This window comes from Oenanthe melanoleuca, chromosome 4, assembly GCF_029582105.1.
Source record: "Oenanthe melanoleuca isolate GR-GAL-2019-014 chromosome 4, OMel1.0, whole genome shotgun sequence".
Lineage (NCBI taxonomy): Eukaryota > Metazoa > Chordata > Aves > Passeriformes > Muscicapidae > Oenanthe > Oenanthe melanoleuca.
In genome coordinates, this window is record NC_079337.1 from 66,686,472 (window position 1) to 66,703,474 (window position 17,003).

At 47.6% G+C, this 17,003-nt stretch overlaps 1 protein-coding gene across 1 annotated transcript in view; it reads left to right on the top strand.

Moving 5' to 3' along the window:
• Positions 1–16,746, top strand: part of ADRA1D (adrenoceptor alpha 1D) — a 42,264-nt gene extending 25,518 nt beyond the window's left edge. The window contains exon 2 of the mRNA XM_056490773.1: positions 12,582–16,746. Coding sequence (XP_056346748.1) covers positions 12,582–13,150 — 569 coding nt within the window. The 3' untranslated portion in view covers positions 13,151–16,746. The remainder of the gene's footprint in view (positions 1–12,581) is intronic.
• Positions 16,747–17,003: the final 257 nt, after the last annotated feature.

Sequence of the window (17,003 nt, forward strand, 5' to 3'; positions counted from 1 at the left end):
AGGATCCTTCCAGACCAGTGGTGTCACCTGTGTTGGGGTCCTGGCAACACCCACCTGTCCCAGGTGAGTTCTGATCACGCCGAGCTTCACACTGAAATCAGGATTTGTGCGTTTTGCTCTGGTTACTAATTTTTTTTTCCCCCGAGTTGGGTTGGTCCCAATGAAAAATTGCCTTTTTCCTCTGTGCTGCACAGATCTGGCCTGGCTGTACATGAAATGCCATGTGTTCCCAGCAGGATTCAGCCCTTCCAAGGCCTACCCTGCAGCCAAATCTGATCTACATATTTACGAGCTTGTAAACAGGACGGGGCGGGTGAGTTCACATTCTTAGAAAACCAAGAGCAGAGAAAAGAACTTCTGAGCTGGAAAAACAAAGAGTAGTCTTGGGCCTGACCCAGCAAACACTCTGGTTCTTCCAAGACTTGGATGGCTTGTTTGAGGATCATTCCCCTCCATTCCTTTTCTACAGGATTTCCCAAGCTTACCTTTTCATTTGGGAAAAAATACACATTCCCAATGTTTTGGAGGAGGCAGCTTGATAGAAAAAGGACATTTTATCTTAGAGATGAGTGGAACCTGACTTGTGTTTGCAGAAGCCACCAAAGACCAGCAGTTCCTTGCAAAGGAAAGTTTGAGGAAGGTGTTAAAAGGAGTTGAACGGCAGAAGGCAACTGGAGGGCTCAGCACCAAGTACCACTGTCAATAAATGAAGGAATTGTCTGGAACAGTAATTCCCAAATGGTGCTCTCCAGATCTTGACAGTCCATGAAGGCCTGGTAAATGGTTCATGGAAAAGTAGAGTTTAAGTGAGCCAGCCAGCAGAAAAAATTGAGGATTAACAGTTTGTCATAGAATCATGGAATGGGTTGGGTTGGGTTGGAAGGGACCTTGAAGATCTCGTTCTAGTCATGGCCATGGACAGGGACACCTTCCACTGTCCCAGGGTGCTTCAAGCCCTGTCCAGCCTGGCCTTGGACACTCCCAGGGATCCAGGGGCAGCCACAGCTTCTCTGAACAAGTGGTTCCAGAGCCTCTCCACCTTCTGAGCAAAGAGTTTCTTCCTGGTAACTCCTTTAAATCCCTCTTCTTTCAGTTGAAGAACATTTCCCCTCGTTTTATCACTGCCCCTGTCAAATCAATGCCTATGGTTGGATTTTTGCCCATGACACATTCTACCTATGGCTTATTCCTGCTGAGCTGGCAGCAAGGCAGCTTGTCTGTGAATGTTTCCCTTCCCCAGGCTGGTCATCCAGGCTGTGCTTCCCCAAGGTGTGCTCAGGGAAGAGATTCCCAGTTCGGGCACAGCACGAGCTCAGGATGCTCCAGTCTGGAGAACAGAGAGCCCCAGGAATGCTCCTCTCTGAGCAAGCTCTGCACTGCCCTGGAGGGAGCTTAGCAACCCCACAAGGCCATTGTGTTCGTTCAGATCCCCAGCCAGATGGAAATTTTCTTTTTAAAGGCTGCCCCGAGCGTGTTTGCTCTGGTGAACCATCCCAGCACGGATCTCAGCCTGCTCACTCCAACATCAGCACTGGATTCCAGCCCCCTTCCTGCTCAGGCAGCAGGACAAGAGCTCTTGACATGCAGCTCAGTTGCCCTGACTTTTTCCTTCTCTCAGGAGACTCTTTTTTTATTATTATTTTATTTGTATCTGGTAAATAAGAACCTTCCTGATAGCTCCCTTTGGATTTGCCAGACTGGTCAATCTTGTCTTTTTCCTAATTTTATTTATGTCCTTTTGCTGAGTCTCATGATTCTAAGATTTGTTTTAAGGTCCCCTCTGGGGCTGGAGTCAGGCTATTATTTGTGAATCAAGGAACAGGCAGTTGGACACACATATATCTTTCCCAAGCATAAAAACCACTCCAAAAATATTACCTTTAAGGGAGTCTGTACTAAAAGTCAGATGTCAAACGCCTACATCTCTGTCTTCCTTTTAATTTTGTGATTAATTTCAAAGCCCATCTTCCTGTTGACCATGCTTTATTCAGCACTGTGTCCTGAATCTGCTGCCCAGACCTTCTTCTTGGAGGATAAACCAAGCAGCTGCAAAGTCTGTTCCAGGGCAGTGTTGAAATGGGTTAATGGGCAGCATGATTTGAGGGTATGAGTTGGAATCAGATGGTCTTCAAGGTCCCTTCCAACCCAAACCATTCTGTGATTCTGTCATGAAAGCAATGCCTTAACCATTTAAAAAATTTATTACAGTTTGGTTTGCAGTATCCAAGCCCAGGTCTGGTTTCAGAATTCTTCTCCTTTTCCTCTGCCTGGTCCTGCCTGAGAAGAGTCCACAGAACTCCTGTTAAAAATCAAGAAGCAGGAAAAACTCATGGAATCACAGAATACCAGGTTAGAAGGAACCTGAAGGCCCATCTGGCCCAGCTTTTCTTGGCCAAAGCACAATTTGCACGAGATGGTCCAGCATTTCATCCAGCTGAACCTTAAAAGTGGAATCCACCACTTCCCTGGGTAAATTATTCTGATGGCTGATTGTTGTCATGGTGAAAAATTGTGTGCAATAGGAATATCCCCAGGAATAACTTGTACCCATGACCCCTCATCTTTTCCAAGTGACTCCTTGTAAAAAGGGATTCACAATTTCTTTGTAGCTACACAGTGATAAAACCTCCCCCTCCTCCTTCTTTTCTCCAGAACTTAGCAAGCTCAGTTCTCTCAGCTTTTCATCACATGGCAGCTTCCCAGCTTGGATCATCTTCCTGGCCACTCTCTGGACCCTCTCCAGCCTGCCCACATCTTTTTTGTCTGGTGGGGATCAAAACTGAACACAATTAATAGAGTGGCACAATTCCTTCTTCATCTCTGCTGGTGATGCTCATGTTGGTGCAGATCTCCCTGCAGGGTGGTCCCTGCTCCTGAAGTGTCCACTTCCCCATTCTGCTTGGTGTCATCAGGAAAATTCACCAGGACACACCTGATCCCATCACCCAGATCACTAATGGAGATATTAAACAGTGTTGGGAGTGATATTGATCCCACTGGTGACAAGTTGCCTATTTGGGAAGAAGCTTTTTTTTTTTTTTTTTTCTCCACACCAAAGTGCATCAGTTTCTCCAGGAGGCTGTAGAAAACCATGTGGAAAACCTTGGAGAAATCCAGCCAGGAAAATGCACACTCAGGGCTCCTTTGGGTGGTATCCACTGTGTGCTGCAGGTGCAATTTCTCCTTACAGACCTTGATATCAACCCTTCTGCAGTTGCAGGGCACAATTCCTGAGTTATTTCTTTGTTTAAAATGTGACTTTCTTCTTTAGAGATCCCTCATGACAGACAGAATGTGGTGTATTCCTTGCAGGGCAAGAAGGTTTTGTGCATGGGACATCCAGGTCTTTGGAATGAGGGTGCAATGGATGGAATGACCTTCTGGGGATTTGATGATGATGATTTCAGCTGTGAGTTCCCAGAAAAATGGTCAGTGCCCTTCCAAGAAAAATGGGATATAAAAGTATTTGGATTATTCAGCCTGGAAAAGAGAAGGCTCAGGAGTGAGTTAATAGTGGCTTTCCAGCCCATGAAGGGAGCATATGAGAAAGATGGAGAGAGACTATTCACAAAATCAAGGAGTGGCAGGAAAAGGGAGATGAATTCACATTGAAAGATAGTAGGTTTAAATTAGGTATTAAAAAAAAATTGTTCCCTGTAAGGGTGGTGAGATCCTGGCACAGGTGCCCAGAGAAGCTGTGGCTGCCCCTGGATCCCTGGAAGTGCCCAAGGCCAGGTTGGACAGGGCTTGGAGCAACCTGGGATGGTGGAAGGTGTCCCTGCCCATGGCAGGGAATGGAACTTAAATGATCTTTCAGGTCCCTTCCAACCCAAACCATTCCCTGACTGTATGATCAAACCTTCTTTGTGCCCTCTCACCTGTCTGATGTGATATTTATCATATCACAAAAACACATTCCCAACAATATCCAGCAATTTACAAGTTTAGCTACAACTTGCTCAGGAATCAAACTAATTAAGAGCAGCTATACTGTCAAAAGAAAAAAAATAAATAAATAAAAGAGGGGGAAAAAAAGTTTATGATCTCAAGCCCCTGGAGCAAGAGCTGTAGAGCAGAGGAGAGCAGAGTAAATACTTGCCAAGATCTTGCCCAAAGCCTGTCCTGTGCCCCATGCAGTGTCCCTACACACAGTTCCTGCCCTGTGAAGCTGGGGATGTCTGGCAGAGCAGGGTGCTGTGTGGCAGCCCTCCAGCCTGGATCTGCAGTGTGGAGCAGAAGTTTTGCATTCCATGCCCTGTGATGTGGCACCAGGGCATCTGGAGGTGGTTAAGGGAGCAGAACCTGCTGGGGGGCTGCAGAGGCAATTCCTTATGTTTTTGGATAAATCCTTCCCTGGACAAATTCATCTGGAGGGGTCTGGCTGGACCACAGTAAATTAGCAGTATTCACAATTCTTGAAATTACTTGTAAGGTTTCTGCCAGAGAACAGTGTAGATGAACCTGTGTGGCTTTTCACTTCACCTTCCACTGGTGAAATTCTTCCCATGATCAAGGTCCTGTCCTGCGCAGATAAACTGGTGAGCATGAGAAGCTTTGGCAGCTTCTCAGAGAGCATCAGACCACCAGATGATGGTGACATTCAGGGGGGAATCCATCAGGAATAACCTTGGATGCCTGTGATGTGGCTGCCCATGGGCCAGGACTCAGTCCAGCCATGAGCCCTGGTGTGGCTTACACTCAGGATGAGGTGGATTCCTCCCCTCTCACCACAAAACCTGCCCTCTGAGCCACTGTAGGAGGAGCCCCAGGACCTGCCCAGGGGCCTGAACTCAGGTGATTCCACAAGAGCCACACTTTGCAGGAAATTTGATGCCTCATAAACATCCTCACATCAATTACTCACACCAGTGGTCCAAATTCCCAGGGTTACTCTGAGAAGATCTCCAATACTTGAGAGGAATAAAGGGCAATTTTGGTTAAAGTTCTATTGATGTGCAGCACTTTAGAGAAAAGTTTTGGGGGCATCACTAGGACCATACTTCTAAATATTGGGAGACAGGTTTGGGGGCCGTGAATTTGACAGTGAATGGCCAGAACAAGGCTCTGATTCATTACCCTCCTCTTGCTGGCTCACAAACCACACTCAGACCTCAAATTCGAGATCCTGCTTGGGAGTGTTGATGTTTTTCAGAGCCTTAACTGGTTTCTCCTCCCTTTGGAATTTCCCCATCACAGCCAGACAAAAGTTTCAGATTTCCATCCCACCTAAAGCTTCCCTCCCTCCCCACCAGGACCCACCCAGCCCACCACAGGCTTTGGCATGGCCAGGGGCTCTCCAGGAGCATCTCTCCAACCCTGACCTGGGACAAAACACTGGCCAGAAGGTCAGCAGTGGTCAGGGGCAGTGGTGGCTCCTCCCTGCCTCTCTTGGGGCCAGAATTTGGACACACAGGCAGCAGAGAGACACGCAGGCAGCTCACTGGGGCTTTCATGGGGAAGCTGCTGCTTATCTGTGACATTGTTTATGGGGTTGGCTGGAGGGCTGACAGGCCTGAGGAATTGCACCAAGACATCCCAATGCCATCGTCCTCCAGGGAAAGGCTGCAGTGGCTGTGAACACGCTGTGCTCCTCCCCAGGCCAAGCAGCTCTTGGGTCCACCCTGGGAGGGCAGTGAACTCCCTGAGCACTCCAAGGAGGTGTTAACCCTCTAGGGACCCTGCCTTGCCCACAGACACCCGGTGGAGGTGCTTCATGGAGAAGGGAGGAGGAGGTCAGGAAGGACCAGGATCTGAGCCCCACACACTGGGAGAAGCCCTTGCTGAAATCCAGCCTGTTCTCCCACAGCTTGGCAGCTGTAACAGGGAGCTTGTCCATCCTGGGGCCTGGGAAGGAGCTGGCAAGGAGAGATGTAGGCTGGGTCTTGAGCAGAAAGGGGCAGCTCATGATTATTTTGGAGCAGATTTAATTAATTTACTTTGTGAGAGTCGGAAAAAAAAGAAGGAAGAGAGTGAGGTCCAAATCAGGTTGGATACAAGGAAAAGGTTTTTGAATTTGAGGGTGGTGAGGAGCCTGGCACAGGGTGCCAGAGAAGCTGTGGCTGCCCTGGATCCCTGGAAGTGCCCAAGGCCAGGCTGGATGGAGTTTGGAACAGCCTGGGATAGTGTCAGGTGTGGAATGAAATGGGCTTTATGATCCCTCCCAACCCAAACCAAAATCATTCCATGATTCTTTGGCTTCCTTTGGCCAGGAGGACCCACAGTGAGCAGCTGTGGTAGCTCCTGTGCCAGGGCTTTTTCTCTACCAGCTGCAGTTCGTTTGACTTGCTGCTCTGACACCTCCCAGGGCCATGCTCAGTCCCCTCCTGGACCTCTGAGGCCACATCCAGGAGAAGCTCAGGTGGTGGCACAGCTGTCCCCACCACATCTTAATCCTACAAATGGATTTCTGGAGCTTCCTAACTCAGAAACAGAGTGCTTCACACATTGGTAATTTTCTCTTTTAATAGATTTTCCATGAGTTTGGCCAATCAGTTTTTACCTGCTGCTTGCAGGGACATCCACAGCTGAGCAGCCTGCTGTGGGATGAACCATGGCCTCTTCTTAGCTGTTCACTGCCACCTCCTGTGGCAGGTTTCCCCTTCCTCTCCTGTGGTGACACCTCTGATCCAGCTCTCCAAAAGCTGCTTTTTTGCAAAGCCCACACCAAGTGACAGCAGCACCTTCATCAGTGCTGAGCAGTGCTGCTGTATCTTGCATTTCCAAGCTGGGGCAGCACTGGGACATGACTTTGTCCCTTTGTTTTCCCACCTGCTCCCATTCCTGTCCCATGGACTGCTCAGGACATGCTGCAAAGCAGGGACCTTTTAGAACAAAGATGCCCTTGCCAGCTAAGCCTGCTCATGAATTCTGGCTGTACACTGGGAGCCAGGGCCCGAATTTAGTTTGGACTGGCTCCATTTGCATTGGTGCATTTGTCCCTTTTTTTTCTTTTTTTTTCTTGTTTTGCTTTATTTTTTTGAGCGCTGAACACTGGGACCAGCAACTCTCCAAACAATCCAAGTGATATCACCTTCCAGTGAGTCACAGGGAGGGCAGGGTGGAGAAGGGCAGGCAAGGAAAGATCATGAGATTGTGTTAGCTCAAACAACCTAAAAATAATGGGATATGTGTTTGGATACATGGAGGGCAGATTGCATCCACTGCCATCCACCAGGGAGAGTCACAGTTTTGGGAAGCATGCCCATGGCTCCAGAGATTTTTACCTGCCTGGTTTTCCCCAAATATGAGCAGGATGACATTAACAAGTAATAAATTTTTTTTTTTTTAAATGTATGCTCACATGCTTTATTGGCACGACTTTTGCATCACCAAAAATCTGAAGTTCAGTCTTCAGATCATGTTTAGTCTGTAACTTCAGTCACTTTACAAGGTGCAAACAGGCTTTTCCTCAGCTCACCTGCAGCTTTCTGAATTTCTGAATGGTCCTGAAGATTATTATTTAGGGTTACAACAGGACTGACAGCCCTTGCCCTAACCCAGCTCTCAGATTCAGATTTTGCAAGATGTGGGATGATCTTTTATAAAATGATGGAAGGAATAAAGACCCCAAACAGACCGTTGAGACACCATCATTTATTTATTTATAATTTATAATTTATTTATCATAATATATCTATTTACAATAAATTTATTAATTTTATTATTATAAATTCTGATGGATGTCCCTAAGGTGGATGTCACCATCTCCTCCCTCACCCCATGAGGTGCTGAGCTGGATGCCCAGGAGAGGTGCCCAGAGGGCTGATTTTTAGTTTCCTGTTGGATTGTGACACAGATCCTACAAAAATCATATTTCCTGTTCTTTGATGTTGCCCTGTACTGGCCTTGATGCTTCTGGGGCCAGATCACCAAAAATTGCTCTTACACAGAGATAACAGAAGTGCTGGTGCATCACTCTGTGTTGCTATTCCTGATCTTTTACTCACATTCTCTATTTCTAGACCTTGGACACATCCTGCTGTGTTTCCTGAGCTCTTCAAGTGTCCATCACTCAGTACTGACTTTCACTTATTTATATAGGAAATGTTGCAAAGCCCAGCCCAAGAATCCTCAAAGTGTTGTTGCATATTTCAGTATATGAAAGCAAGAGCTGATTTCTTCGATTTTTTTTACACATTCCCTAAAAAAGACCCCTCAAAGCCTTTTATGTGCAGCTTCCCAGTGCCCAGCAGAAGATTCTGATGCTCCAGCTTGTGCAGAGGAGCTGCTCTGGGGACTCCCTGCCCAGTTCTGTTCACCCCAGGGCGAGGAAATGAGGAAACTGTGGATGCACTCAGGACACGTCCCTTCCAAGGGGCACCCTTATTTGCATGGAAATGAGGATGGCAATGGGCCCCTTGTCTTCATATGTACACAAGGTTCTCACTGGGAGAAAACCAGCCAGAGTTGAAATTCAGAGAATTCATAGCTTCTTTTCCTTTTCAGTTTGTGTTTTCTATCTGGATGCAAAAGACAAAGCACGTAGTACAGAAACTGCATTGTGCCCTGAACTGCTAAACACCAGAGAGAAGTTATTATTTTAGCAACCATCAGGCTGTTTAGGCAAGCACCAATCTCTTAAGTAGCCTGGCTCAAGCAGTAATTACCAGTTGAATTTAAAAAGAGACCCTTCTTTTATTTGCTTTGTTACCATAGCTTTTTGTTTTCTTTTCCTCTCCCTTGAAGCTAAAAAATGCTCCACAGAGCTGCAGCTCCTCTGAAAGCCCAGAGCATGCTGCAAACAGGGTTCAGAGCAGCACTGTGGGGAGCTCATGGTGATTAACCCTTCCTCTGTGGGGAAACTGAGGCAGGAAAGCTCTCCCTGACAAGGGAATAAGCAGCATTGCATGTTTGATGAAGTCTTTCACCTTCCTAAGTCCCATTTCTTGACTCATCCACGGTTCCTGTAGGTCCAGGGGGTGGGCTGGGGGCACTGGGAAAAGGGGGGATGGTGAAAGCCATGGTGGGATGAAGATTGGAGATGGGTGAAGGGGGATGGCCCCAGCACCACTGGGGGGTTCAAAGCTCCTGGCTGTCACTTGGGGAGGTGTTTCTGATGGGGTTAAAGTCAAAACTGGTGATTCCAGCAGCCCAGAGCCAGCCTGTAAATCTGTCTCCAAGAGAATAAACTCATTTAACCTAAAGCAACCAAGGTGGGGTCATTGCCTCTACAAAACTGACCCCTGTGTTAAGGGAGATGACAGGGAAGGTGGAGAGGGACAATGTATGGGGGCATGGAGTGACAGGACAAGGGGAATGGCTTCAGACTGCCAGAGGGCAGGGTTAGATGGGATTTTGGGAAGGAATAAACCTGTGAGGGTGGGGAGGCTCTGGCACAGCTGTGGCTGCCTCTGGAAGTGTCCAAGGCCAGTTTGGACGGGGCTTGGAGCACCCTGGGACAGTGGAAGGTGTCCCTGCCATGGCAGGGGGTTTGGGATGAGATCATCTTTCAGATCCCCTCCACTCCAAACCATTCCATGATTCCATGATCATTGCTCCACTCAAAGCCACCGGCTGCACCAGCAGCAGCTGCTCATTCCTTCAGCATTCAGCAGATATTTAACTGCTTTAAATACATCCCACCCAACCACCACAAAACACTGGGACCTGTCTGTCTTCTCCCACATCCCCCTGATGGAGCTGCCCACGTACCTAATGTTGAGTCTGGCTGGAATTTCTCCACTTTTTCGGGATGGGTGTACAAAAGCTTTGATGGAACCAGTTCTCTCAGTTTCCTGGAGGGTGGTTTTCCTCCAGCAGACAGCCCAGGGAGCTTTTATGGAGTGTCAGTCACGAATTTTTGGCTCCTGGCACCTGTTTTACTGTTTTGACACCAGGCTCAGGAGCGCAGGGGAAAATAATAATGATATCTGGATTTAATGTTATTTACTAAAATACAAATTAACGCTCAGTCACATGGCGGCAGGATTTGTCATTTGGAGCTAAAATTAAGAGAAATTAAGGCTGAGTCAGAAAGTTATTTCAGATCCAAGTGGGGAATGCTGTTCTGAGGCCATGTGGGAGCAACACTGACATCTTCTGGCTCAAAAAAAAATATATATCTCCAGCTTTTTAATGGAGAAAATCACTGGGAAACTGCTAAAGGTACTGGGTGGACAAAAGTGTTTTAAAGTATCAAGGACAAGCTTTGGGGCAGTGGATATTATCTGAGCCCACTTTAACAGCCCCACTTAGCATCACCACAGAACCTGAACAGAGATGTGTGACCCTGATGAGCCAAAATACACGAGAGGAGGAGGTGAAGGGGTGTTGCTGCTCTCTCAGTGCAGGTGACAGGGCTGTGGCCATGGTTTTTGTGCTGAAGTCTGTAAGTTTGGAGGCAGTAAATTACCTGAAAGTCTCATTCCAGTAGGATGGATTGCTCCAAGCCAAAACCAATCCTACCTTGGAGAGTTCCAGGGGTGAGGAGACACAATTTATCTGGGAAAAATATTCCAGGGTCTCACCACCACCACACCATCAGCCTGTCCTACACATCTCACCTCTTCCAGCCCGGACTGACCACCACCCTTATCCCCTCACTCTGCCACTTCCTTGTCACTATTGGGCCAGACACAACATAGGAACATTTCAGAAGGCTCATTTCTGTTTATTACTACAGCACCTTGTCTTTTATACCCTCTACAAAGTTTACACTTGATTCATTGGTTAAAATAAATCAACATAACCTTCATTGGCGTAAAACCATCTCCACCTGTTTTTCACAAAACTTTTCTACAAAGACTTTTCCCAGCTGCAGGTTTTTTCTTGCTTATCTTCTTCTCCTTCTCAGTCTCTTCTCAATGGCCTTAAGATTAATTTCAGAACTAACCCCTATTCATTAACCCTCTCTGGATCACAGACCAGCTGTGAGCTCCTCCCATACTTCCTATTGACAGTGGTGCTAATGAAGAGATGGGGTCTTGCCTTGAGCCATGAGGCCATTTATTGATACACAAAGCAAAGTTTATATACTTTATTAGCTGTTGCTAAAAATAGCACACCAATTCATGTAACCAGGCTGACTCATAACTAAATAACATTGCTCAATCTGTGCCTCACTTTAAATGAACCAGGTACATGCAGTACTTTGTGTGATTCCCCATAAAACTGCACACTAAGCACCTTGTACTTTCTTGTCTCTTACATTCCTTCTTCAAGTGTCACAACCCGCTCAACCCGAGCCGGAGTCGTGATGGTTCGTTTGACCCCAGGGGGCAAAAGACAAACAGAAGGCACTCAAGTTTTATTCAGCAGCAAACAGCAATGCACTTTATTGAGTGCCAACAACTCAGTTTTGTGATAGAGGAAAGAGAGATAAAGGAAACGAAGTAAAAGGAGAGGGAGAAAGAGAGAAGGAGGGGGATAATAGCAACCAACAGATGGGATGAATCCTCCTGGTCTTCAGCCGATAGACGTGTCTTCTGTCCATGGGGAGAAAGAGATCTCAAAGTCTCCTCAGAAAGTCACTTTGTATAGTCCTTTTCCAAGGTGAGTGGCCTCTGGCCAAAAGGTGGGGAGATGTATGGCCTGCTGTGTGCAGAGGCCGTGGCTCTGAGAGGCAGGTGCAGCTCTCCCAGCCCGTACCTGCTCGAAGGCAGCGCACCATGACAGCACAGCACACCCTGCAGAACAGCCCCTTGGCAAGCACCCACCTCAGCCAGGCCAGGACTCGGGTCAGAGGGAGCAGTGGGGTCCTGGGGTGTTGGGAAGGATGAACCAGGAAGAACTTACAAATATGAATGTTTAGATTCTGAGAATAGGGAAAGCATGAACGAGATTGAAATGAAAGCCGCTTTTGAGATACCAAACCTCAGTTACTGAATAACTAGAAGACAATAGAATGGCCAGCTAAAAGTAATCCCCTCTTGGTAGAACAATGTCTTCTGCTGGAGAGCAAGTCCAAAGGTCAGAGAAGACTTTGCTGGGGTCCAAAGAGTAGTTTTTAGAGTATAAAATATAACACACTATGGTAATGTAAGGATTTTTATAGGCTGTATGCTATAGAATTTGTATCTTGTGTTAGATTGGTTAGTGGAAATTAGAATATTCATCATAGAAGAAGATTTATTGTATTGTAAATGGGAAATCGCTCTCTTACTCTCTCTTACCCCTTTGCTCCCTCTCTCTCACTCTTACTGCTACCACCCCTCTCTTACCTCCTCCCTCACTCCCTCACCCTCTTATTTTCTTACTTCTTTCTCTTCCCCTCATTTTCTCTTTGTCCTACTCTGGGCTGGGGCTGGCAGCCCTTAGCAGGGCTCTGTACACCCACACCCTTGCAATAAACTGCAGCTGTAACACCAGCTCATACAGAGCACGTGAGTTTTGTCCTGAGGACCGTCCATCCCGACACAAAGACTCCCACACTGGGGTCTCAGTCTCTGATCTTGGACACGAGGCAGATCAGGGAAACTTCAGACTGACCCTTACATCAAGATCCTGCTTACTCTTGCCAAGGCTTGTGGCCTGCCATGGCTGACACATCGCTGTCGGTTGTGACAAGCTGAGCCGCGCTCACAGTTCTGCTCCCAGTTGTGTTCCCGCCCCTCTAACCACATTTCTTTCCAATCTCTCCCAAGGCTCTTTCTTCCCGTCCCTCAAGCCCTCGGAAATCGTCTTCAAGATCATCTTCTGGCTGGGCTACTTCAACAGCTGCGTGAACCCCATCATCTACCCGTGCTCCAGCAAGGAGTTCAAGCGCGCCTTCATCCGCCTGCTCAGGTGCCAGTGCCGCCGGCGGCGCCGGCCCCTCTGGAGGGTCTACGAGCACCACTGGAGAGGGGCCTCCATCAACAGCTCCGTGCAGGACTCTGACTCCGACCTACGGCCCAGGATTAACACCCTCAACAGCTCCTTCATCTTCAACTCCTCCTTCCAGGAGAGAGCCGGCAAGAGGCGAACGCTCAGCTTCAAGGGCTGGAAAATGCTCTCGCCCTTCCAGAAACCAGCGTCCACCCAGCTGAAGGAGAAGATGAACAGCCTTTCTAACAAAATCAGGGGTGGCTCCAGCAAAGGGGGGGTGACAGCCACCTACAAGACAGAGGTGGAGTCTGTCTCCATCGGGATCCCTCATGATTTCACAGAAACCATCGACTACCAGACCCATGACTTAACAGACTGCTGTGGGCTGAGAGAAACAGATATTTGAAGCCTCTGGGGCAGCTGTTGGTGGTTTCTTTAGAGGCATCCAGCAGAAACATGGAGGGATACCAGCTGTGGGTCTGTCAGGCGGGCTGGAAGCAGCAATCAGGTATTAAATGCAGCTGCCCAAAGGTTATCCAAGCATCCCCCACGTGGAGCTCAGCCCCTTCTGCGGGATTTTGGGTTCCTCGAATTAGAGCTGATGGCATGTCCCATTCTAACAACCCACAGCAGGAGGAGAAGGTGTGGATGTGACCTTAGGGCAAGAGCTGTCTCCTCTGGTGGATGGCTGTCTTTGGCTTTGGAAGAAGCTGTGCAATTAAGGGAAACCAGGATGTCTCCTTTGCCTTAAAAACACCACAGTGAAATCTAGTGGAAAGATTGAATCCCAAAAGTTGCCAACCCTGCCTTAGTACATGTGGTCATGTTTCCATCCAGAGGCAGCATCCAGGAAGGACACTGCCAAGCAGTGATCCATCATGGGGGTGGGTTGGGAGCTTGTAGGTCCTGGCAATATCCAGGATATCCAGACGAGGCCTTGGCTTTGGAGGGAGAGCAGAGTGGGGCATTCCCAAGCAAGGTGGGGGGATCCCAGCTCTCAGCCATCATCTCTGCAGTGGCCACAACCTTGGCCCTTCCACATCACCTGGTTTTAGGCCAGAGGAGTATTCCAGATGTGTGCACTGCTGCCAAGGGGTGTGCAGGTCTCTCTCCTCTAATTCCACCCTGTGAAGCATTTTGCATTTCACTTTCCAGTGAAACACTTGCAACCCACCTTGCTTTAGTGAACATCCATCTGTGACACACAGAGAAACCAGCTCCTTTTGGTGTCAGTCATCCCCAAACTTTCCTGTCCCCTTCTTTGCTCTCGTTGTTTTTCTCAATAAAAAAGCAGGATAAAAATGCATCCCAGGGGCTTCACTCAGGACTACAGAAAATGGCCTCAAGTTGTGCCAGGGAAGATTTAAGCTGGATATTAGGAAGAATTTCTTCAGTCAAAGGGTGCACCAGGCTTCCCAGGGCAGTAGTGGAGTCACCATCCCTGGAAGTGCCCAAAAGAGACGTGAATGTGGCACTTGAGGAGATGGTTTAATGGTGGGTGGGGTGGTGCTGGGTTAATGGTTGGATTCCATGATCCAAGAGGTCTTTTCCAGCCTTTATGATTCTGTGATGTGGCTGTGGCTCAGGAAAGATGGGTGGCTGATTTGGAAGTTTGCATTTCCACTGCCCACAGAGTCCAGGCTGAAGTGGAGCTGAGGTGCAGTTGGAGCTCCCTCAAGCAGAGGGATCTTCTCCCAGTCAGGGTCACACTCATGATCCTTCTCCCAAGGGACTTCCCACATGCTTGATGCATCAAACTTTTGGTGGCAGCCAACAATTGCCTTGGTTGTGTCAAAAGTAATGACAATTCAAGTGGGATTTTTCCCTGCTCTCAGTTCCAGAGTGTGAGCATCCCTCTGGAGGGGACCACAGCTTCCTCCTGGAAACTCAAGGAGCTGAAGCCATGGCAGACCCACCTTGAGCAGGCAGCTCAGGAAATGGTCACTGGGTTGAAAATTCAGAGTGGTTTAGTCAGATTTCAGATAATGAGCCCCAAGGAGCGACCACCAGGTTAAGCCATGAGCAGGAGACACGTAGGTGATGAGGCAGAGGATGGATCTGAGGTGAAGTTCCTCAGGCCAGGAATTAATGAACAGGAATGTGAAGTCCTGAGGGGTGGAAACGTGGCACTGAAGGTGTGCTGGGTGGAAACTGCTCCTCCAACCCATGAGGAGCCTTTCATGGAAGTGCCTGCAGCACATCCAGCTCATCCCTCTAAGGGTGATGCCAAAGGAGGACGAAAGGCTCTCCAGCAAGGAGAATTTCACCTTTCTTTCTGATGTTCTGATTTCCTTTAAAGGAAAACAAAACAGGAGGGAAGTTGGACTTTTTAAATTTTTTTACTCTTTTGTGCAGTGATTGAGACAAGATACCTGGAGTTGGCCCTGTCTCAACACCCTTTACTTGATGCAGGACAAACTGGACCAATTATTGAACAAATACCAGCAGATTTTGTCCAGATATTTTCCTCCCAGCAGCAAATCCCAGCACTTACACTGAACTCAGACTCACACCCACCTCATGTTCTCCAGCATCTGCAAAACCAGCCTGAGGTTGGCAGCTCTGCCCTTCCAAAGCAGGAATTTCCCAACACCCCAGGGGAATACATTTTTTTTCCCCTGTTTATTTGGCTTTGAAGGGAAGTGAGACCTTACAGTGATGGTGGGGTGACACAAAAAAATGACAGCTAAAGTCATTTTGTAGTGTGAGGACTGCAGCTGCCACTGGTTTCCTGGGTGTTTTTTGGGATGGGAGGCACTGGGGAGGTGGCAGAGAAGTCCATGAGGGCATCCCTGAGCAGACAGACAGACAGACACACCCACTTCACTGAGTTTATATAAATCTGTCATTCCCAAAATACCAGGCATTCTCCTACAAATGGGCAAACATCCCTCTATAAATGAAGATTTAACAAATGCTGGCAAGCAGTGCATTCCCATAAATGAGCTGGTATTACTGCTTATACTTCTCCCTGATCTTTTTAATATAGTTTGGGTTTTTTTCCCAAGTATTGAAATATTTATATTTACAGCCTCCAGCCCCCTTGAAAGCTTTTTGAGAAGGAAAAAAGGATTAGTCTGGAGGTTTGCTGTCTCTCCATCTCAAGTCTTTACAGACCTCCAAGGGAGAAAATAAAGTCTGTTTAACCACACACACACACATGAATGCCCAAATTCTGGCTGTGTTTGATCTGGCCCCAAGAGATGCCCTGGAAGGTGCTGTAGGAAAGCCTTGAGCTCTGCTGTGCTGCATTCAGGCAAAATGCTTGGTTTTCACCCTGCTTTCATTTGGCATCTTGACCAGAACAGAGCCAGGACTGAACTCAGCTTCTCGTGCAGAGCTTCACTTAGGGGAGACAGGGCTGGCTTTGCTGGCAGGGAGGGAGGAAAATCCTGTATGAAATATGACCTGAGTGTCTGAAATTGAGCATTTCTCCTTGAATCCCTTCATTTCCAAACTCTCCCAAGTTTGGAAAAAGGGGCTCAGACTTTCAGGAGGTAAAATTCAGTCCAATCCCATGGATTTCCCTGGATCCACAGGGGTGTGAGCAGCTGAGGGAACAACCCTGTTCCAGCAGATTTTCCAGCCATTTCCCAAAGCCCCTGCACCTCAGTTATCCATCAGGTCCCACCTCATGCCACAATTGCATTGTCAGACCTTGCTGCTTCAAGGAACCAAGAGTTGAGGGTGGAAAATGAGTTTTTGTGTCACTGGGCTCTCCCAAGTCCAGGAGGGAAGGAAGGTCCCTGCCAGCCTGAGCTGGGCTGCAGCTGGGTTGCATTACTATTGTTTACAGTGTGTATATAAGTGTACATTTTCTTTAGCAGAACATTGGAATTTTTTTATGCATAGATTTTTATTTTTCATCCCCAGATGTATTTATTAGCCGGAGTATTCCTGTTTTGTGTTTCAGGTTCTGCCAGATTGATGTAAGCTCTATGAAACAGAATGCACATATTTTTGTTTGTTTGTACCAAATACATGCACAAACCTGTCTAAAATTTGTTGTTGCTGTGAATTGCTGCTGTGTCTGATTTTTAAAACAAGGGTTGTAGGGGATCAAGGAGGGAAGAAGAAAAACCTGAAAATTATCTGCTCTTGCTTATTTCTCTAAGACTTATTTTGCAATTTCACAAGGATGATCTTTCCCACTTGGAAGAATTAATGATAGAAGCAAGTCAGGAGAGGACACTCTCAGTTACTTGACACACAGGCATGCAGAGATTGCACCAGCCACATCTGGAGTGCAAGTTTAGAGT